General features: G+C 46.9%; 1 protein-coding gene across 3 annotated transcripts in view; it reads right to left on the bottom strand.

Moving 5' to 3' along the window:
- Positions 1-2,753: 2,753 nt before the first annotated feature.
- The window catches only part of LOC129702042 (glutamate receptor 3-like), a 228,766-nt gene continuing 208,983 nt past the window's right edge, over positions 2,754-22,536 (bottom strand). The window contains exons 12-14 of one of the 3 annotated variants that reach the window (XR_008724311.1): positions 22,368-22,482; positions 5,054-5,168; positions 3,980-4,057 (exon numbers count right to left, since the gene is read on the bottom strand). Coding sequence is in view for 2 of the 3 variants with exons in the window: in XM_055643554.1 (XP_055499529.1) it covers positions 3,812-4,057; positions 22,368-22,482 (361 nt within the window). In the remaining variant the exon portion in view is untranslated. Of the gene's footprint in view, positions 4,058-5,053; positions 5,169-22,367; positions 22,483-22,536 lie in introns of all 3 variants that reach the window. The other 2 variants (XM_055643554.1, XM_055643555.1) reach the window with 2 other exon arrangements.

Here is a 22,536-nt window from a genome sequence, read left to right as displayed (position 1 = left end):
GTGTGCCTCGGGGTTCGGTGCTGGGCCCGGTTACTGTTCGTCATCTACATCAATGATTTGGAAGAGAACATACAAGGCATGATGGATAATTTTGCATTATTAGCAAGTTTGCAGATGAAACAAAATGGGGTGGTATTGTGGATAGCGAAGATGGTTGTAAAGAATTGCAAATTAATTTGACTTGTGATACTTGGATTATTTTTATTGCAGTAGAAAAATATATAGATATATATATATAATGCCAAATGAATCCACACCCTCTGTGATGCTGGGGTTCTGAAGACAAGAATGATCCCAGGAATGAGTGGGTTAGCATATGATGAGCGTTTGACAGCACTGGGCCTGTACTCGCTGGAGTTTAGAAGGTTGAGGGGGGACCTCATTGAAACTTACAGAATAATGAAAGGCCTAGATAGAGTGGATGTGGGAAGGATGTTTCCACTGGTGGGAGAGTCTAGCCTCACAGCCTCAGAATTAAAGGACACCCTTTTAGAAAGGAGTTGAGGAGGAACTTCTTTAGTCAGAGGGTGGTGAATCTGTGGAACTCATTCCCACAGAGGGCTGTGGAGGCCAAGTCAGTCGATATGTTTAAGGAAGAGATAGACAAACTCCTGATCTCTCATCCGGGGTGTCAAGGGTTATGGGGAGAAGGCAGGAAAGTTGGATGAGGAGGCGGAGATCAGCCATGGTTGAATGGCGGAGTGGACTCGATGGGCCGAATGGCCTAATTCTACTCTTATAACTTGTGAACAATTGTAGACCTGCTCCCAATGTTCAGTAAGAGTCCAGCTGACTTAGCCCAGACCCGTGAAGGTTGGATTGGACGTGGCTGTACCACTGGAAGAATAAGCAGGGCGAGTGCTCAGGTTAGTCAGGTAGTAATTGGCATGTAATACGGAACGCTTCCATTGTGACGATCAACCAATGTCGGTGAAATCAGAAAGAGTTGCCAATGCTCTTGGATACAACAGCCTGGATTGGACTGGTTTGGAGGGATGTGGACCTAATGCAGTTCTCTACCTAACTGAATACATGTATTAAAGTATATTTTGATAAAAGTGTCCCAAATCATGAGAGGAATAGAGTCTCTTGCCCAGGGTATGGGAATCGAGAACCAGTGGGCATAGGTTTAAGGTGAGGTGGAAAAGATTTAATAGGAATCTGAGGGGAAACTTTTTCACACAAAGGATTATCGGGTGTATGGAACGAGCTGCTGGAGGGAATAGTTGAGGCCGATACTGTTAAGAAACATTTGGACAGGTACATGGATAGGACAGGTTTGGAGGGATATGGGCCAAATGCGGATAGGTGGGACTAGTGTAGCTGGGACATGTTGGCCGATATGGGCAAGTTGGGCCTGTTTCCATGCTGTATCACTCTATGACTTCTATGACCCTAATGTACATCAGATCAACGGGAAGAGGCAAGGACAGGATTAAAGTTAGGATGGAGGACCTTTGTCAGAATATTCTAACTCAGGGCCTCCACCTAAAACATTCCCCTGATTTTCCTCTCACTGCATCTCTAAGTCTTTTTGAATTCATTTCACAAACCCTGGGTCACAAAGCGTTTTAACCAACTACTTATTTTAAAGAATGTGTAGATGAGAAATTCTACCTTCGACCACATTTGAAAACAATCGATTAAGACGTGTAATACAGTAAACCCTCGCTATCACCGACCTCTGTACATTGTGGATTTCGGTAATAGCGGATTGAGCAGTAAGTTCGTGGTGGTGGTGGTAGTCGGGCGCTGGTCTGGGCAGCGCTGGTGGTGGGGAGAGAGTGCGAGTGGTAAAGCACTTGTGCAGAGTGTTGCATCGGGCAGCTGCAACAATGCAGGCTTCTGGAATGCTGGATGCAGACACAGCGCGCGCCACTGCAGCTGGTTCACCCTGGCAATGCACGGCGCGTCGATCGCCTGGTAACAGCGCCAGGCCCCCCTTGCACTGCACCCCATCTTTACTACCGCCAGCTCCAAGATGCAGGACAGAACGCCACATGAGATCCTTCTTCCCTGGGGATATCAAACTGTACAACTCCTCCCCCTTCTGTTGTGGGGTAGACTGAGACTGACTCCCCCCCCCCCACAATCTTTACACATCCCCCCTCCTTTCCACTCGTCATGTTAATTTCATGTTTCATGTATTTTGTGTTTTTATAACTGTTGGCGGATCAATTTGGAGCAGCTGGGCTGGTACACTCTGGAGTTTAGAAGGATGAGAGGGATCTCTTTGAAACATATAAGATTGTTAAGGGCTTGGACACGCTAGCGGCAGGAAACATGTTCCCGATGTTGGGGGAGACCAGAACCAGGGGCCCCAGTTTAAGAATAAGGAGTAAGCCATTTAGAACGGAGACGAGGAAACACTTTTTCTCACAGAGAGTGGTGAGTCTGTGGAATTCTCTGCCTCAGAGGGCGGTGGAGGCCAGTTCTCTGGATGCTTTCAAGAGAGAGCTAGATAGGGCTCTTAAAAATAGCGGAGTCAGTGGATATGGGGAGAAGGCAGGAACGGGGTACTGATTGGGGATGATCAGCCATGATCACATTGAATGGCAGTGCTGGCTCGAAGGGCCGAATGGCCTACTCCTGCACCTATTGTCTATTGTCTATTGTCTAATTTCCCTCCTGGGATAAATAATGTTCTCCAGTATCGTATCATCGTATCGTATTGTTACCCAGAGAGCTGGTGCCTCGTGGCAGGAGCGCATTTGGTTGAGGGAGTGGGAGGGGGGGGGGGGGGGGGGGGGGGGGGGGGGGGGGGGGGGGGGGGGAGGAAGCATGAAGGAGGTGTGAGTACTGGGCCCCTTCCCAGTGCACTGCATGTGGGGCCTGGGGCCCTGTGGCTCCCCAGCCCATGAATTCCCACTTGTTTAATCCCTGTCTGAAGAAGGGTCTCGACCCGAAACGTCACCCATTCCTTCTATATTGAGATGTTGCCTGTCCCGCTGAGTTACTCCAGCATTTTGCCTCTATCCCACATTTCTTTAGTTTAGTTTAGTGCTCTCAAATCAAGAAGGCTTGACATTATTCAAGTTCAATTTCACAGTTAATTTAACGTTTTTTTGTGCTAAATAACCTCTTTCATCTGAATTTTATTGAGGCATTTAATTCCACTTATTCAGCTGCAAAAGTGATCAAATTCACACCCTGCTTTTATACTAAAATAGCCAGAATTACAGGTTAGGTCAGGAGTCTTTAGAATGTTTTAGACTTTAGAGGTACAGCCCTTCGGCCCACCAAGTCCCCACTGACCAGCGATCCCCGCACGTTAACACTATCCTACACATCATAGGACAGTTTTACATTTACACCAAGCCAATTAACCTACAAACCCGAACGTCTTTGGAGTGTGGGAGGAAACCGGGGATATTGGAGAAAAGCCACGCAGGTCACGGGGAGAAAGTGCAAACTCCGTACGGACAAGCACCCGTGGTCAGGATCGAACCCGGGTCTCTGGCGGTGTGAGGCAGTAGCTCTACCGCTGCGCCACCGTGACACCCAGCCGTCTTTGGGTTAAAACAGTTCATATCTACCCCCCTCACTCAGTTAGAGCGGACAAGCGGCAATATCCCTCCCGCCATGGTCTGTTATAACGAGGGTTTACTGTACGTGACGTTTGATATAAAGTTCGTTATGAGAAGCTGTAATAATAGCAAAGCAAAACTTTCAAAAAGGAATAAACATTAATTTCAGTTAAAAAGACAAATTCAATTTTATCTTCATAATAACATAAGAACTGCCAACTGATAAATCCACAGTGCCTTTGGTTACAAGGTTCACTCACAGTATTAGGACCTCACTCCTACCCCTAGATTTTAACACTTTCGGTCCCATATACGTTGTAACCTTCTCTATATGTCGCAAAATTCTGGGTATTTTGTGTGGGAGCTGGCTTAAAATTCTGTGCACTCTTTGCCACCTTCATTGTCTTCGCTTCAGCTCGTGACTTGTAACAGAATTCTATTAAAGCCACCATCATGGCCAGACCAAGGCCTCCGACCAAAATGTAGAAGACACCAGCCACGTTGCTCAGGCTCAGAGCGCTCGTTTTGTCCTAAGAAAGGCACAGTGGATTATTAGAGTGTCTCTCCGTGAAGACAATTACGTTCAGAAAAGAAAACGTACCAAGTTTGTTTTTTAAATAGCAAAGTTCTAAAACATCAGGTTATTTTACCAGAGCGTTTGGCTAATCTCTTTTTTTTTTCGCCATAAGATCTAATTTACAAGAACAGCTAACAAAATGTCACTTAGAAGGCAGTAGTACTATTTGATCTTGGTGAATGTAGAGAGAGGTTTGTTTGCTGCTAATCTCAGGGGTTGTGGAGTGCTTGCTGTTTTAATATCGATTAATTTCAATGGAAGATGGTCAGTTACTAACAGGTCAAGGCGGCACTAGTTACCTGCAACTATATAGTTACCTGCAACTATAAGAGCAAGGAAGAACTACAAGTTGGCTTAAAACTGAGAGGGGGGGTTTTGTTAAAGTAAAAGCAACTAACGCAAGCAAAACAAAAACTAAATGGGAATTTAATTAAGAAATCTGAAAGAAATCTATCTGAATTATTTCAACATATTTCACTTTCTTACTAAGGTGTTTTATGTAATCAGAAAATCAACTGGAATCTTAATCAATGCAAGGTCCTATCAACAGAAACTTATTATGAATGCCACACTGCATTTAATTCTATAATATGTATGTTTTGGTATCAATTTGACCCAAGCATTATGATCTTTAGATTGAACAGTAACGTGAGGTTTCATGGGATGATGAAATGTTTTTTTTTTTTAATTTGCAAACTCCTGCTTTGAAAAAGCAACTGAAATTTTTTTTTTTTAACTATAAGAAAAAAAAAACATCAAATCATATGAAAAGAGAACGGATAACGAATAAACAGATAGGTGAGTTTCTCCTCTTTCTCGTTTTTTAAAAAAAAAATTCCGTAAAAAAATAAAATGAAAATAACAGAAATGTCAAAAAATTTCGAAAAGGCTTGTTTTTTCATGAGAACAGGGTCGAAATGTTTGAACAAAAAGACCTGCAGCGACTGACCTTGCTTCCGGAGTCCTTGCTTCCACATTCACCCTTATCGTACCACCATTTGTTTTTCAGCTTGTCTAAGACGCCTTGCTCACTGAGTTTCAATACTGCAAGGTTTACAGGCGTTCTTCACGTGGAAAATAACATAAATAACATTATCTATGTTATTTTATGTTATTCAATTTAAACTACTTCAAACTGTACAAAGCGATAAAGGCAGCCTGCCCAGCTGAGAGAACAGTGCAAGCATTCTATCTGGGACTAGTTTGTGATAGTCAGTCTAGGATGCTGGGACCTACCATATCGCTTCGAGTAATCGGCATACACTGTTAATAAACTCAGACTGGATTGAAGGAAAGTAGAATTAATATGTTGTACAATATGATTGTCATAATGATAGTTCAAGGAGAGATTTTCACCAGAATGACAGATAAAACAAATGAAACAATTGAAAACTGAATCAAGACTTGGCTCGCTACAATTTAAGACAACTGACCCAACCCAGTGGTATGATTATTGATTTCTCTAACTTCAAGTAACCCCTGCACTCCCTCTCTCTCAATCCCTCCCCCACCCAAGTTGCACCAGCTTCTCGTTCTCACCCAGCACACAGCTAACAATGGCCTGTTTCTTTTATTATCGTTACTTTTCACACATTCATCTCCACATCACTGTGTACATCTCTTGTTTCCCTTTCCCCTGACAAGGCTGAAGAAGGGTGTCGACCCCGAAACATCACCCATTCCTTCTCCCCAGAGATGCTGCCTGTCCCGCTGAGTTACTCCAGCATCTTTGGCCCGTCTTTGACTGAAAACAGAGCTGGTCGCTATAAACCTGCTCATCTACCATCTGTCCTAGAAATGTCGATGAAAATTGCCATCGAAGACAGATAACGGATCACTAGGCCAAGCATGAGATGGGAGTAAGCGGGCTTTTGTAAAGAGTAAGATGTTTGGACCATTGGGATTTCTTTTTGGGCAGAGATACAAGAGGGAGAGGTTGCACCAAAAACAGAGCAGAACCAATATCCTGGCAGGTAGAGTTGCTTGTGCCACTTGGAGGTTTCAAACTAGATTGGATGTGATCCAATATAATGTTGAGGCTGGAAGTCGGTACAGAAGGCTCGACTGCAGGTTCAGTAGACGGGATAGGCAGGAGTTTAGCAGGGAGTGAGAAAATATCGTTGGGTTAAATTGGATTTATTTCAATGCTGGAAGGTCAGATAGGTAAAGAGGATCAACTCAGAGCATGGATAGGTACGTGCGATTGGGAAATGGTTGCCCGGCTGAGGAAGGGAGAGGACTGGCAGCTTAATGTTCCAGAGTACAGGTGCTACAGGTGAGATAGAGGTGGGGGGGAGGGGGGAAGGGGGTGGAGATTAAAGGAGGAGGGGGAGTTCCTCCATTGAGTAAGGAGAACATCATGGCAGTTGTCCGAGATGACTTCACTGATGGTACGTACAGTGCGGCTCTATGTGTGGAATTGGGAAGTAAGGAAGGGGTGTTGGGAGTGTTATATCGGCCTTCAAATAGTCAACAGAAATTTGAGGAGCAAATGTTCTGTGAGATTGCAGGACTCATAAGAATGTCATAGTGTGGGGGATATTGACTTTCCCAATGTGGACTAGGGCTGTCATAGTGCCAAGGACTTAGACAGGGTAACATCTGTCAAATATGTTCAGGATGGTTTTCTCAGGAGAAGATGTAAAAGGCCCTACACGGGAGAGGCCAAAGCAAGACTTCCTTTTGGGGAAATGGGCAGGGCAAAGGACTGAAACGTCAACGCGTGAGGCTTTTGGGACCGGCGATCACAGTTTAGCTTAGAGATACAGCGCGGAAACAGGCCCTTCAGCCCACCGAGTCCGCGCCGACCAGCGATCCCCGCACACTAACACTATCCTACACACACTAGGGATAAATTTACAATGATACCAAACCAATGAACCTACAAACCAGTACGTCTTTGGAGTGTGTGAGGAATCTGGAGAAAACTCATGCCTGCCACGGGGAGAACGTACAAACAGCCGCAGTCAGGATTGAACCTGGGACTTGTCGCTGTAAGACAGCAACTCCACCGCTTCACAGGTTTAAAATAGTTATGGATAAGGAGTGGGCTGGTCCACTAGTTAAAGTTAAAACCATGAGAGGAATAGATCGTGTAGATGCACAGAGTCTCTTGCCCAGAGGAGGGAGAATCGTGGACCAGAGAACATAGGTTTAAGAAAAGTGATGAGTAACTTCTTCACAAAGGGTGAGGTGAAGGGGAAAATATCTGATGAGTAACTTCTTCACAAAGGGTGATGGGTGTATGGAACAAGCTGCCAGAGGGGGTAGTTGAAGCAGGGACTATCCCAACATTTAAGAAACAGTTAGACAGGTACATGGATAGGGCAGGTTTGGGGGGATATGGACCAAACGTGGGCAGGTGGGACTAGTGTAGATGGGGCATGTTGGCCGGTGTGGGCAAGTTAGGCCGAAGGGCCTGTTTCCATACTGTATCACTCTATGACTCATCAGGTCAGTGTGGGAATGGGAAGGGGAGTTGACAGGGCCGCTCTGGAAAATCAGATTGCATGGGATCCGGGGAGAGATAGCAAATTGGATACAGAAGCGGAGAGGAGTGAAGGTTTTTTTTTGCGGTCTGGAAGCCTCAACTAGCGATGTGCCTTTGGGATCGATGCTGGGCTCATTTCTGTTTGTCATCCATGTCAACAATTTGAATGAGAATGTATAAGACAAGATTAGTAAGTTTGCAGATGACACTAAAATAGATGGTATCGCAAATAGTTATCACGGATTTCAGCAGGATCTGGATCGGCTGGGCAAGTGGGCCAAGGATTATGGGGAGAGGGCAAGAGAATGAGCCATGATTAAATGGTGGAGCAGACGTGAAGGGCCCAATGGCCCAATTCTACTCTTATGAACTTATGAATTGCTGATAGAGTTTAATTTAGATCTGTGTAAGATGTTGGATTTTTGGAAGTCAAACCAGGGCAGATCTTTCACAATGAATGGTCGGGCACTGGGGAATGTTGTAGAGCCGAGGGACCTAGGAGTACAAGACTGTTATTTCATGAAGAAGGCTTTTGGCACATTGACCTTCATCAGACAGAGAACTGTATAGAAGTTGAGACGTTATATTGCAGTTGCACAGGATGTTGATGAGGCCACATTATGAGTATTGTGTTCAGATTCGGTCCCTCTGCTGTAGGAAGGATGCTGTAAGCCGCGAAGAGCGCAGAGAAAATTTACGAGGATGTTACCAGGACTTGAGGTCCTGAGCTATAGCGAGAGGTGGGGTAGGCTGGGACTTTAGTCCTTGGAGTGCAGGAGGCTGAGGTGTGATCTTATAGAGGTGTATAAAATCACGAGGGGAATAGGTTGGATGCATAGTCTTTTTCCCAGGGTAGGTGAATCAAGGTCATAGATATAAGGTGAGGAGGGAAAGATTTAATAGGAACCTGAGGGGCAACTTCTTCACTCAGATGGTGGTGGGTATATGGAACAAGCTGCCAGAAGAGTTATTTGAGGCAGGTACAATAACACCATTGAAAAGACATTTGGACAGGTGCATGGACAGGAATGGTTTGGAGGGATATGGGCCAAACGCAGGTCATTGGAGCTAGTTTAGATGAGGCAGCATGGCAGAATGATTCTATGACTCTCTTACTGATATTGGATTGGTTGCAACTTGTATTTATCAGAATGATTCTGCAAGCTTAATGGAGTTAATCATGGTAAAATGATTAGACTTTAGACTTCCAGCCGACCAGCGACCACCCTGTATATTAGCACTATCCCACACACTAAGGAGGGTTTACAATTTTACCAAAGCCAATTAACCTACAAACCTACATGTCTGTGGAATGTGGGAAGAAACCACAAGCAACCGGAGAAAGTCCGTGAGGTCACAGGGGGAAACTCCTGCGAACAGCACCCGTAGTCAGGATCGAACCCGGGTCTCTGGCACTGCAAGGCAGCAACACTACCCGCTGCACCACCGTATTGAAGATAGCAAGGTGAGGAGCTATCTAATCTTGGCAACGGGAAACAAATGAAACTGCCACCGCTGGACTCTGAAACAGAAACAGAAATGCCGCAAGAACTCATCCAGCCGAGGGAAGAGAAACTCAACGATTTAGGACCTGAAATATTGAACCACAGCACCTGGGTAAATCAGATTCAAGCAAACCTGGAAGTTAAAAAAAAAATTATTTCTTGGAAAGTGAATGACAGGATGATGATGAAAAAAACAATCCATAAGGATAGGGGAATCTGCTGCCCTGGTCCAACCTGACCTTCACTGGAGTCCAGACCCGGCACATTCCTCATTCAGGAATGGCTGGGGTAGCCCGCTGCCGAATGGCCCGCTCCAGACTGCAGGAGTACGTGCTGAGCGACGCACTGAAGCTCGGTGCAGCCAACGCCAAGGCTCGGTGGAGGAGGACCACAGTCTGGGGTCCTTCCGCTGCTGGACATGGGGGGCAGGGTGTGGTGGAGACGCATCTCAAAATAAGGGAAGGGATTCCACGCCAGTGGGCCACATGAGTGGGGGGGATAAATTTGTGTAATTTGAGCAATGTTTGTTAACAGTAATAAATGTTTGTATAGCCTCCGAAAATGTCGGATGAATTTTTTTTGCACGGTTCATGTATTGTAAATATTTATTACCTGAATAAAGTCTATTTTGAAATTTAAAAAAAAATGTATATCCTGTGGATGACTACACGTGTTCCTGCGAGCCTCAGCTCTGCTGCTCTACATGTGTGACATTGACAAATTATAGGAGTAGAATTAGGCCATTCAGCCCATCGAGTCAACTCTGCCATTCAAACATGGCTCATCTCTGCCTCCTAATCCCATTTTCATGCCTTCTCCCCATAACCCTTGATACCCGTTCTAATCAAGAATTTGTCTATTTCTGCTTTAAAAATATCCACTGACCTGGCCTCCACAGCCCTCTGAGTTCCACAGATTAACTACCCTCTGACTAAAGAGGTTCCTCCTCATCTTCTTTCTAAAAGAGCGCCCTTAAATTCTGAGGCTGTGACCTCTGGTCCGGGATTTTCCCATTAGTGGAAACATCCTCTCCACATCCACTCTATCAATGCCTTTCATTATCCTATAAGTTTCAATGAGGTTCCCCCCTCAACCTTTTAAACTCCAGCAAGTAGAGGCCCAGTGCTGTCAAACGCTCATCATATGCTAACCCACTCATTCCTGGAATCATTCTTGTAAACCTCCTCTGGGCCCTCTCCAGAGCCAGCACACCCTTCCTCAGATATGGGGCCCAGATTTGCTCACTGTACTCCAAATGCGGTCTGACCAGCGCCTTGTAGAGCCTCAGCATTACATCTCTGTTTCTGTATTCCAGTGGTCCTGATATAAACGCTGGCATTGAATTTGACTTCCTCTCTGTGAGAGAGACATACAGCGCGGGAACAGGCTCTTCGGCCCAACTTGCCCACACCGATCAACATGCCCCATCTACATGCGTCCCACCTACCTGCGTTTGGCCCAGATTCCCTCTAAACCTGTCCTATCCCTGTGCCGGTCCAAATGATTCTTAAACGTTGCGATAGCCCCCGCCTCAACTACCTCCTTCGGCAGCCCGTTCCATACACCCAACACCCTAAAATAGTTACCCCTCAGGTTACCACTACGTCATTTCCCCCCTCACCTTAAACCTATGTCCTCTGGTTCTCGATTCCCCCTGGTTTGAACAAAATAATCAGCTGCTTCATGCAATGTTGTGTCTGAGACCTCTCTACGGAAAGAGTACAACAAGTTGTGCCCGATGACATAATGCTGTTTTTAGTTTTTAGTTTTCGTTTTTTACCTTTAGAGATGCAGCGTGGAAACAGGCCCTTCAGCCCACCGAGTCCAGGCCGACCAGCGATCACCAATACACTAACGCTACCGCACACACTAGGGACAAATTAACCTGCAAACCTGTGGGCCCGGAGCACCTGGAGAAAACCCACGCGGTCACAGGGAGAAAGAGAAAATGCCACACCACAGCCTGCACCCTTAGTCAGGATTGAACCAGGGTCCCTGGCGCTGTAAGGCAGCAACTCTACCACTGCGCCACCGTGCCGCCCCTTCTGTTGTTTCTGACCTGACACCTAGTTGGATCTGGGTGAGAACGACATCAGGGTAGCGACATTTGGTGTGACTTGGTGTGACCTTCTTGCGTCTATCCCCGGACTGTCTCCAGTGTGGCGTTCATGAGCTCCCATCGCCGTGGAAACTCCCACGAGAGCATGAAGATGGGCACTACCATGCTCCTCGCCATCTCCCGCCTTTGGCCAGGAAGGCTGGCAATGCAAACTCCGCAGAGACAGCAGCCGAGGTCAGAATCGAACCCGGGTCCCTGGCGCTGTGAGTCAGCAGATCCGCCACCTGCAACACTGCGGCGTCCTATTTTTTTGACAGCAATGCCTGCAAGGAAAGACACAAAGTGCCGGAGTAACTCAGCGGGTCAGGCAGTACCTCTGGAGAACGTGGATAGGCGATGTTTTGGGTCGGGACCGTTCTTCAGACTGATACAAGGACATGCACGTGAGGTGCCAGATGGGGTAATATCGATACTGAAAATATTCCGTGACTGTGAATAAACGGTGCAGAGGTTTCAGCATTGTTTGTTCAATCGGGACAATATTCTAGTTGCAACAACGATGGAAGTGGAGAATCTCCAGCTTGGTGAGGAAGCATTCAGAAGTGTGTGGGAAGGAACTGCAGATGCTGGTTTAAACCGAAGATAGTCACAAAATGTTGGAGTAATTCAGCAGGACAAGACAGCGTCTCTGGACGGAAGGAATGGGTGACGTTTGGGGTTGAGACCCTTCTTCAGACCAGTGTCTTCTTCAGAAATGTCAAGGTTTATGGAGAGAAGGCAGGAGAATGGGGTTGAGAGAGAAAGATAGATCAGCCATGAGCGAATGGCGGAGTAGACTTGATGGGCCTAATTCTGCTCCCATGCCTTATGAACTTATGAACTTAGGTTTACCATTGGCATGATGCCAAGTTTAGCCAAAGCAAATGTGGCTTCATTCAGAGAGAGAGAGAGATAGTGAGAGAGAGGGAGAGAGAGAGATTTATTTAGGTCTGTGAATAATTGAATACCTGCTGCAAAAGCCAGGACACTTGAAAATATTACTGGGCTCCGGTTATTTTTAAGTATAAATCAATACTGTGCCAGATTCCAACTCATATTGCACCTCCTCCATCCTCATCTACTGTATCCGTTGCTCCCAGTGTGGGCTTCTATATGTTGGCGTAGACACAAAATGCTGGAGTAACTCAGTGGGCCAAGCAGCGTCTCTGGAGGGAAGGAATGAGTGACGTTTCGGGTCGAGACCCTTCTTCAGACCAAGCGCAGGCTCGCCGATCGTTTTGCCGAGCATTCACGTTCAGTCCGCCTTGGACCACGCAATCTCCCCATTGCCAGACATTCCAACTCCCCTTCCCATTCCCACACTGACCTTTCTGTCCTAGGCCTCCACCACTGTCAGAGTGAGCTCAGACACAAATTGGAGGAATCTCGTATCTCGTGTCTCGCTTGGGCCGCTTGCACCCCTGCGGTATGAACGTTGATTTCTCTAATTTCAAGTAACTCCTGCCTTCTCTCCCCCCACCTCCACCCTAGTTAACGTACAAGTCACACTGCCATCATGTTGAGAGTCACTGTCTGTATAACTCGTTATCAACTAGCCCACAGCCAACAATGGGCCATTGTGGGCTCCACCTTTCCTTGATCATCGTTACTTTTGTGCATATCTTTCATTCATTTGTTCTATATCTCTCTATATCACCGCCCATATCTCTCACTTCCCTTTCCCCTCTTTTCACTGATGGCCATGTCCCGAATATACTTGGGGGTGGCACTGGACAGGTTAAATTGGTTAACTTGATGATGTTTTCACTGGACGGGAGGTGGGGGGGGGGGGGGGGGTGGTGGGGTGGGGTGGGGGTGGGGGGAACATGAAACCGATGTGTAAACTCTAGGTTTTAATATTCCCAATGTTTAAGTTCAGAGATAATGTGGCACAGGGGCAGCGGATGCCTTACAGTGTCAAAGACTTGGGTTCGTTGCTAACTGCGGCTGCTGTCTTTACGGAGTTTGCACGTTCTCCCCGTGACCACGTGGGTTTTCTCCGGGTGCTCCAGTTTCCTCCCACACTCCAAAGACGTGCAGGTTTGTAGATTAATTGGCTTCTGTAAATTGGCCCCAAGTGTGTAGCATAGAACTAGTGTAGGTGTGATCTCTGGTTGGCCTGATCTCTGCGGACTGTTTCTACACTGTATCTCTAAACTAACTCCATAGAGTGCTGCATGGTACAGGAGTATTTTGAGGTAGAGAAGGATTGTGAATCTGTGGAATGCTATGCCACAGAAGGCTGTGGAGGCCAAGTCCATGGACATAAGGCAGAGATAGATAGATTCTTGATCGGTACGGGTGTTAGGGGTTATGGGGAGAAGGCAGGAGAATGGGGGTTACGAGGGAGAGATAGATCAGCCACGATTGAATGGCAGAGTGGATTTAATGGGCCGAATGGCCTAACTTCTGCTTCTATCTCATACTCACCATTACAGGGAGCAGCTGATTCTGAATGAAGCTGGATATATATATATCTGAGCAAACAACTGATGGTTTATGCTGACAGAAGCAGATGAAGACTGGCGGAGAAGGTCACAAGAGGGGCACAAAAAGCAGCAAATACCAATTACAGCAACCAGCCTGTTTGTCCTGATGTCATTTCTATGCATTTTAACTTTGGGACCATTTTAAAACCATTCAACATAATAAGTGGCCACTTCATTTCCATCAGCAGCTAGTTTGTCACTCGTTAATCTCAGTCTTCCCAGGGCTGGGCATATGGTCGCGGACCCCTCTATCTCAACCCAAATCCCTTGAGACTGATTATGCTTTTCACACCTGAGATCCCTCAACCATGTGGAAGGTTTTGTGAAAATATGAATGGTGAATAGAGAGGCATCTGAGGCATCTAGTCTGCGTGCTCAAATTACCTGCAACAGATTGGCGATCGGGACTAATTGTGTGGGTTTCTTTTGTGGACAGAAAATATGTCGGAGTGGGCGAATAATAAGCATTGGTGTCACGTGGCCATAACAAAGTAATGATGATTCGCTTTTTCGAGGCGCTTGATGGATGGGGTACTGTCATAGAAAGAGCACTGACTAACTATAACCTTCCTGAGTTGCTGCCCTACAGCGCAACTGTACTACAGGTGCTGTCTGTGCGGAGTTTGTACATTCTCCCTGGGTTTTCTCTGGGTTCCTCCCACACTCCAAAGACGTACAGGTTTGTAGGTTATGCCCCTGTCCCACTTAGGAAACCTGAACGGAAAACCTCTGGAGACTTTGCGCCCCCACCCAAGGTTTCCTTGCGGTTCCCGGAGGTTTTTGTTAGTCTCCCTAATGGTCAAAAGTGGTTTCCGCTTCTTCTATGTTCCGGCGATTATTTCAAACAATTCAAAACCGTCCGCGACTAAAAGTAGGTTGCCGTTTTAAAAATCGGTAATTTTTTTAGTCGAAGCTGGTTGCGATGCTAGTTGAAGGTGGTTGCCGGAGGTTGCAGGTCTTACCTTCCACTACCTGCAACCTCCGGCAACCACCTGCAACCTCCGGCAACCACCTTCAACGTCTCCAGAGGCAAAGTCTCCAGAGGTTTCCGTTCAGGTTTCCTAAGTGGGAAAGGAGCATTAATTGGCTTCTGTAAAAACTGTAAATTGTCCCTAGTGTGTGTATGATGGTGCTAGTGTGCGGGGATCGCTAGTTGGCACGGACGGTGGGCTGAAGGGACGGTTTCCGCTCTGTATCTATAAACTAAAGTCAACAACATGTGCTTTGTTCCTGATGGTTTAACTGATAATCATTGAAGGATATTTTCCTCAGCCGTTTATTCATGGATATGATATGTTTGACATGTGTGCGGCTGAATATAAGAAGCTAATCATTTATCCCTGAAGATTCTCCTGCCTTTGAAACTAAAAGAAGAAATTGTTTTTAAAGTAACTCAATCAAGTCTCGTTGATACGAAATCCGGTTTCACTGAATCCTGCTGATCTGGTCCAAAAAACGTTTGACATAAGTTTGGAGCAATGCTTTGTGAAATACATAGAGTTATACAGCATAGAAACAGGTCCCATCGACTAACCTGTCCATGGCAACCAAGATACTTATCTGGGTTAGTCCCACGTGCCTGCACTCGCAAACCTTTCCTTTCAATGTACCGGTCTTATAAACATTGGAATTGTACCTTTTTCTGCAACTACCTCCTCCCATGTACTCATCACCTACTACGTTAAAACAAGTTGCCCCTCAGATTCCCTTCTGAAGGGTTCCGACCCGAGACATCACCCGTTCCTTTTCTCCAGAGATGCTGCCTGACCCGCTGCGTTTCTCCAGCTTGTTGTGTCTACCTTTGGTGTAAAACCAGCGTCTGCAGTTCCTTCCCACAGACTGTCCTTTCTCCCTTAGTTTAGTTTAGTTTAGTTCGGAGATGCAGCGGGGAGACAGGCCCTTCGGCCCACCGGGTCCGCGCCGACCAGCGATCCCCGCGCACTAACACTATCCTACACACACCTATTTACGATTTTACGGAAGCCAATGAACCGACAAACCTGCACGTCTTTGGAGTGTGAGAGGAAACCGGAGAACCCGGAAAAAACCCCACGCTGGTCACCGGGAGAACGTAGAAAGTCCGTTCAGGCAGCATCCGTGGTCAGGATCGAACCCAGGTCACTGGTGTTGAAGACAGCAACTCTACCGCTGTGCCACTGTGCCGCCCTGTCTTGCCCCGCCTGCCCTGTCTACTGAACTTACTTCCTTAAACATTTGTATTCATCTCAATCTTCTCTTCTGCCACATTATTGCTATGAATCTCACGCCCCTACCCAGCTAGTTTAAACCATCCTGAATGGCACTTGTAAATCTCCCTGTAGTTGGTTTCCCTCCAGTTCAGGTGCAATGTGACCCTCTGATCCCAATGATCCAAATCCCTGTAATGATCCCAATGATCCCCCCCCCCCCCCCCCCCCCCCCCTCATATACCAGCTCTTTAGCTACACAATTAACTATACTATCTTCCTTTCCCTTGTCTCAATAGACAATGGGCAATAGGTGCAGGAGTAGGCCATCGGCCCTTCGAGCCAGCACCGCCATTCACTGTGATCATGGCTGATCATCCACATCCAGTACCCCGTTCCTGCCTTGGGATTGAGGGGGGATCTTATAGAAACTTAAAAAATTCTTAAGGGGTTGGACAGGCTAGATGCAGGAAGATTGTTCCCGATGTTGGCGAAGTCCACAACAAGGGGTGACAGTTTAAGGATAAAGGGGAAATCTTTTAGGACCGAGATGAGAAAAACATTTTTCACACAGAGAGTGGTGGATCTCTGGAATTCTCTGCCACAGAATGTAGTTGAGGCCAGTTCATTGGCTATATTTAAGAGGGAGTTAGATGTGGCCCTTGTGGCTAAAGGGACCAGGGGGTATGGAGAGAAGGCAGGTACAGGATACTGAGTTGGATGATTAGCCATGGTCATATTGAATGGCGGTGCAGGCTCGAAGGGCTGAATGGCCTACTCCTGCACCTATTTTCTATGTTTCTATATTTCTATGTTTCATTCATTCATTCATTCATTCATCATTCATTCATCCATTCATACATTAATTCATCTATTCATACATTCATACATTCAATCATTCATTCATCATTCATACATTCATTCATTCATTCATTCATTCATTCAACAGCTATACACGATGGAGAGGGAGACACCTGAACTAAACTGATCTTTTGTCTACTGCTGCTGAACTACTATCTACCTCTTCGATGTCCCTTGGACTATCCTTGATCAGACTTTGCTGATGTTGCCTTGCCCTAAACATTACTCCCTTATCATGTATCTATACACTGTAAGTGGATCGATTGTAATCATGTATTGTCGTTCTGCTGACTGGTTAGCACGGAACAAAACGCTGCATTTCGTTGCACCTCGGTACACGTGACAATAAACTGAACTGAATCCACTACCTTTCCTTCTGTTCACCCATTTACCTGAACAAATCTTTGGTCTCACCACCTTCCTGAGACCTCTGCCTCCCGGCACGATCTCCTGGTGGGCTGCGGCCTTACCCCGGCAACAGGCCTGGCCCATCCACCGCAGAACCGGGGAACCCACCTGGAGTGGTTGCCTCTCTCTCGAGGCCTGTCCCCTGATCGTTCCCGAAGACCAGGAGGGTGGGGGGGGGGGGGGGAGGAGGGTGGGGGGGGGGGGGGGGGGGGGGGGGGGGGGGGAGGGTTGGCGATGGCGGCGGACACTGGAACAAAGGGCTGGTGAGAAGAACCGTAAGTCTTACCTAAGACAGACACAAAATGCTGGAGTAACTCAGCGAGGCAGGCAGCATCTCTGGAGAGAAGGAATGGGTGACGTTTCGGGTTGAGACCCTTCTTCGGAGGTCTTACCTTCCGTGCTATCAAGGCCGGCTGCAGGAGGCACGAAGCCTGCAGGAGGCCGGGCCAGGAGAGGGACAACGGTTTGTGGGATGATCCGAACTGTGACAACGGCTGCAACGGGCCTTTCTGGCCAACTGTGGCTGGGACTCTGAACACTTCTCACGTGTGCCGCTCATCTGTCTGAACTGTACGCAAAAAAAGGATTTCACTGTACCTTAATAACAAAAGAAGCATCTACGAAACTATCTGGCACACGTATGCTCCTCGGCAAGTCCAATTACCACTCCAACTCATCCATTCTGCAGCCCGACTTGCTTCCAGTAAACATAGTCATTGGGAACACTAGTCTGGCTCTCGATCTCTGACAGGGGGCGCACAGCGCTCCACCGACGGACATCACCGCCTCTTTCGAAGGCCTGCGGACTTGGGATAAATCTCACCTTGGCCTTACCCTGTTGATGGCCGCCCTCCTCACCGAAGCTGGACGTTCACATTTGAAGGCCCACTCATTGACCTACCCGTAGCACTTCCACCACACCGCGGGCCTGGGCAGAGTGGATGTGGAGAAGATGTTTCCACTCGTGGGAGAGTCTGGGACCAGAGACCACAGCGTCACAATAAAAGGACGTACCTTTAGAAGGGAGACGAGGAGGAATTTCTTGAGTCAGACGGTGGTGAATCTGTGGAATTCATTATCGCAGACAGCTGTGGAGGCCAAGTCAATGGATACTTTTAAGGCGGAGATTCACTGTTTTTTGATTAGTGCGAGTGTCAGGGGTTATGGGGTGAAGGCTGCTATCGGGCAACTGAACCATCCTACCAACATCTAAAGAGCAGTCCGGAGTTACTATCTACCTCATTGGAGACCATCGGACTACCTTTGATCAGACTTTACTGGACTTTATCTTGCCATGAACATTATTCCCTTGATCATGTTTCTGTACACTGTGGACGGCTCGTTTGTAATCATGTATTGTCTCTCCGTTGACTGGTTAGCACACAACAAAAGTTTTTCACCGTGACAATAAACTGAACTCGTACTCAAGGCAGGAGTATGGGGTTGAGAGGGAAAGATACTGCAGATCGGCCGTGATGGAATGGCAGAGTAGGCTTGATGGGGCCGAATGGCCTAATTCTGCTCCTAAAACCTATGAACTTCCCTATGTACCGACTCCACCTCCCTTCCCTTCACTGCTGGGGTGATTGTAAATGAACTGTTTTCCCAACATCGAGCTTTGTTCTCATATGCTACAGTACAGTAACAACCGTGAAGGGGCAGCACGGTGGCACAGCGGTAGAGTTGCTGCCTTCCAAAGCTCACAGCGCCAGAGAACCTGGTTCGATCCTGACTCCGGGTGCTGTCTGTACGGAGTTTGTACCTTCTCCCCGTGACCGCGAGGGTTTTCTCTGAGATCTTTGGTTTCCTCCCACACTCCAAATACGTGCAGGTTTGTAGGTTACTTGGCTTGGTATAAATGTAAATTGTCCCTAGTGTGTGTCGGACAGTGTTATGGGGCTGTCCCACTGTACGAGCTAATTCAAGAGTTCTCCCGAGTTTCCCCTGATCCGAACTCGAAGAATTACGGTAATGGCCGCTCGTAGATACTCGGGGCTCTCGTGGACATTTTTTAACACGTTGAAAAAACTTCACGAGTCTTGCCGAGCTTACCGCGTTTCCCGAGTACCTGCCGTTAGCGGCGCTGGCCACTAAGAGACGTCCCGAGCTCCGACGTGGCCGCTACGTACATTCTACGTGCTTATCACGAGTTTGATTTTTTTAAAACTCGGGAGAGCTCTTGTGGTGAACTCGTACAGTGGGACAGGGCCATCAGTGTATGGGGATCGCTGGTCGGTGCGGACTTGGTGTTTCCTCCTTCGTTTTCCTCTGAGGTACATTGAAAAGCTTTTGTTGCACGTTAACTAGTCAGCGGGAAGAGGTAACATTCTGTCAATTTTTTATCGGGACCCACTATGATCTGTCACTCAGCTAAAATATAAAGCTTGGTGGCTGTTGAACGAATTCTCTGCCGAATGGCTTAATTCTGCTAGACTTAGACTATAGACAATAGACAATAGGTGCAGGAGTAGCCCATTCGGCCCTTAAAGCCAGCACTGGCATTCAATGTGATCATGGCTGATCATCCATGATCAGTACCCCGTTCCTGCCTTCTCCCCATATCCCCTGACTCCGCTATCTTTAAGAGCCCTATCTAGCTCTCTCTTGAAAGCATCCAGAGAACCGGCCTCCACCGCCCTCTGTGGCAGAGAATTCCACAGACTCACAACTCTTTGTGAGAAAAAATGTTTCCTCGTCTTTGTTCTAAATGGCTCACCCCTTATTCTTAAACTGTGGCCCCTGGTTCTGGACATCGGGAACATGTTTCCTGCCTCTAGCGTGTCCAAGCCCTTAACAATCTTATATGTTTCAATAAGATGCCCTCTCATCCTTCTAAACTCCAGATTGTACAAGCCCAGCCGCTCCATTCTCTCAGCAAATGAAAGTCCCGCCATCCTTGTAAACCTACGCTGCACTCCCTCAATAGCAAGAACGTCCTTCCTCAAATTAGGGGACCAAAATTGAAACACTTTTGTTGCACGCTAACCAGTCAGTGGAAAGAGGAAACATTCTGTCAATCTTTTTATCGGGGACCCAGTATGATCTGTCACTCAGCTAAAATATATAGCTTGGTGGCTGTTAAACTAATTCTCTGCCTAATGATCTGATCAGTCCTGTTTCGATTATCGTGTTGGATTAAAGGCTATTCTATAAGCGCCTGCTTCTCTTCCAAATGAAAGCAGCCAGCTTGGCTTTTCTTGCATGAGGCAGGACTGGTTAATGTTGAAACATTACGTTGCTTCAATGGTGGTGAATCGGTGGAATTCATTGCCGCTGAAGGCTGTGGAGGCCAAGTCCATGGATATTTTCAAGGCGGAGATTGGTAAATTCTTCATTAGTACGGGTGTCATAGAAACATAGAAACATAAAAAATAGGTGCAGGAGTAGGCCATTCGGCCCTTCGAGCCTGCACCGCCATTCAATATGATCATGGCTGATCATCCAACTCAGAATCCTGTACCTGCCTTCTCTCCATACCCCCTGATACCTTTAGCCACAAGGGCCACATCTAACTCCCTCTTAAATATAGCCAATGAACTGGCCTCAACTACCTCCTGTGGTAGAGAATTCCACAGATTCACCACTCTTTGCGTGAAAAATTATTTTCTCATCTTGGTTCCAAAAGATTTCCCCCTTATCCTTAAACTGTGACCCCTTGTTCTGGACTTCCCCAACATCGGGAACAATCTTCCTGCATCTAGCCTGTCCAACCCCTTAAGAATTTTGTAAGTTTCTATAAGATCCCTCCTCAACCTTTTAAATTCTAGCGAGTACAGGCCAGGGGTTATGGGGCGAATGCTGGAGAATGTAGTTGAGAGGGCAAGATAGATCAGTCATAATTGAATGGCGGAGTAGACTTGATGGGCCGAATGGCCTAATTCTGCTCTCAGAACTTGTGAACTTCAGACTAAATCATTGCTGGTTTGATAGGGTGTACGCTAATGCACTGATGGAAAATTATTCTGTCTGGAAATACACGTAAAAGCCAAATGCAGGTGAAAATTAAAAAAAAACTATCATTAGTGATATATTCCAAATCTAAACGACAGTATTTCCTCTGTTTGCTTCTTGCCTCCATATAACTCGATCCTGATGCAAACCGTACACCTGAAACACCAGCCTTTCCGAATGCTGGCAGGGGTGCAATTCCTCGTTTACGTCTGGAAAAGTAGTATTTGAGAGAAGGACAAAGATTAAGGCAAGAATTCCAAGGACCAATGTAGAAACAAAGAATTGCAGACGCCGGTTAAAGCACAACAGAAGACAAAAGTGCTGGAGTAACTCAGCAGGTCAGGCAGCATCCCTGGAGAACATGGATAGGCGACGTTTCGGGTCGAGACTCTTCTTGAGGCTCGAGTCTCAAGCCAGAGAACATAGGTTTAAGGTGAGGGGGGAAAGATTTAATAGGAACCTGGGGGGTAACTTTGTCCACACAAAGAGTGGCGGATGTATGGAGTGAGCTGCCGGAGGAGGTAGTTAAGGCAGGTACAGGGATAGGACAGGTTTAGAGGGATATGGGCCAAACGCAGGCAGGTAGGACCAACGTAGATGGGACATGTTGGCATATTGTAAGACTCTATGACTCCATGAAGTGTCTTGACCCGAAACATCGCCCATCCATGTTCTCCAGACATTGTGTCTGATCCTGCAGAGTTACTCCAATACTCGGGTGCCCTTCTGTGTGTGGCCCCAAAGGTGAATAATTTCCGAAATCGCAGTATTGAAAAATAAAAAAACAATAATAGTAGTACAATAAAACTTGAACTTTGCCGGGGGTGGGAGATTGCAACCTTCACGCGGTCCGCCCTGTTTCGACAAATGCAATCAACCCGGCGTGCACAATCAAATAAGATCAAATAGAGCAAGTTGTCCGACAACTTTAGGCTGTGCACGCCATAGGCAAGAAGAAGAAGAACTTTGCCGCAGAAACTTTTGCTCGTGTTACAGAAAGCCCTGGAACCTTTCACCCAGAACCTCCCGAAAACCTACGTTAAAAAGCTGTCGGTCTGGTGAGGATCCCTTGATTGTACCAGCATCGTGACTGTAATACACGTGCAAATCAGTATGGGGGGGGGGGGGGGGGAGGGAGGGGGGGGGGGGGGGGGGGGGAGGGGTGTAGGGGGTAGGCCTGTTGCCTTTTTTGTTTTGTCGTTGCGAGAATCGTCTAACAGCCTTGCCGATTACTCTGTACTAAGGTACCCGTCTGTGGTGACATTTGAGGCTGACCTTGGAGTCACCTCCACCGCTGCCGCACTCTCCTTTGTCGTACCACCATTTGTTTTTCAATTTATCCAAGAGGCCTTGTTCATTCAGTTTTAACACTGCGAGGTTAACAGCATTTCTTGAAACAATAAAACATATTTGTAAGAAAACGTGAACAATTGCAAGAAGTGTT

Source organism: Leucoraja erinacea, chromosome 12, assembly GCF_028641065.1.
Source record: "Leucoraja erinacea ecotype New England chromosome 12, Leri_hhj_1, whole genome shotgun sequence".
Classification (NCBI taxonomy): Eukaryota; Metazoa; Chordata; class Chondrichthyes; order Rajiformes; family Rajidae; genus Leucoraja; species Leucoraja erinaceus.
Note: the sequence above shows the minus strand (reverse complement) of the source record. Positions and strands in the feature narration are given on the sequence as shown.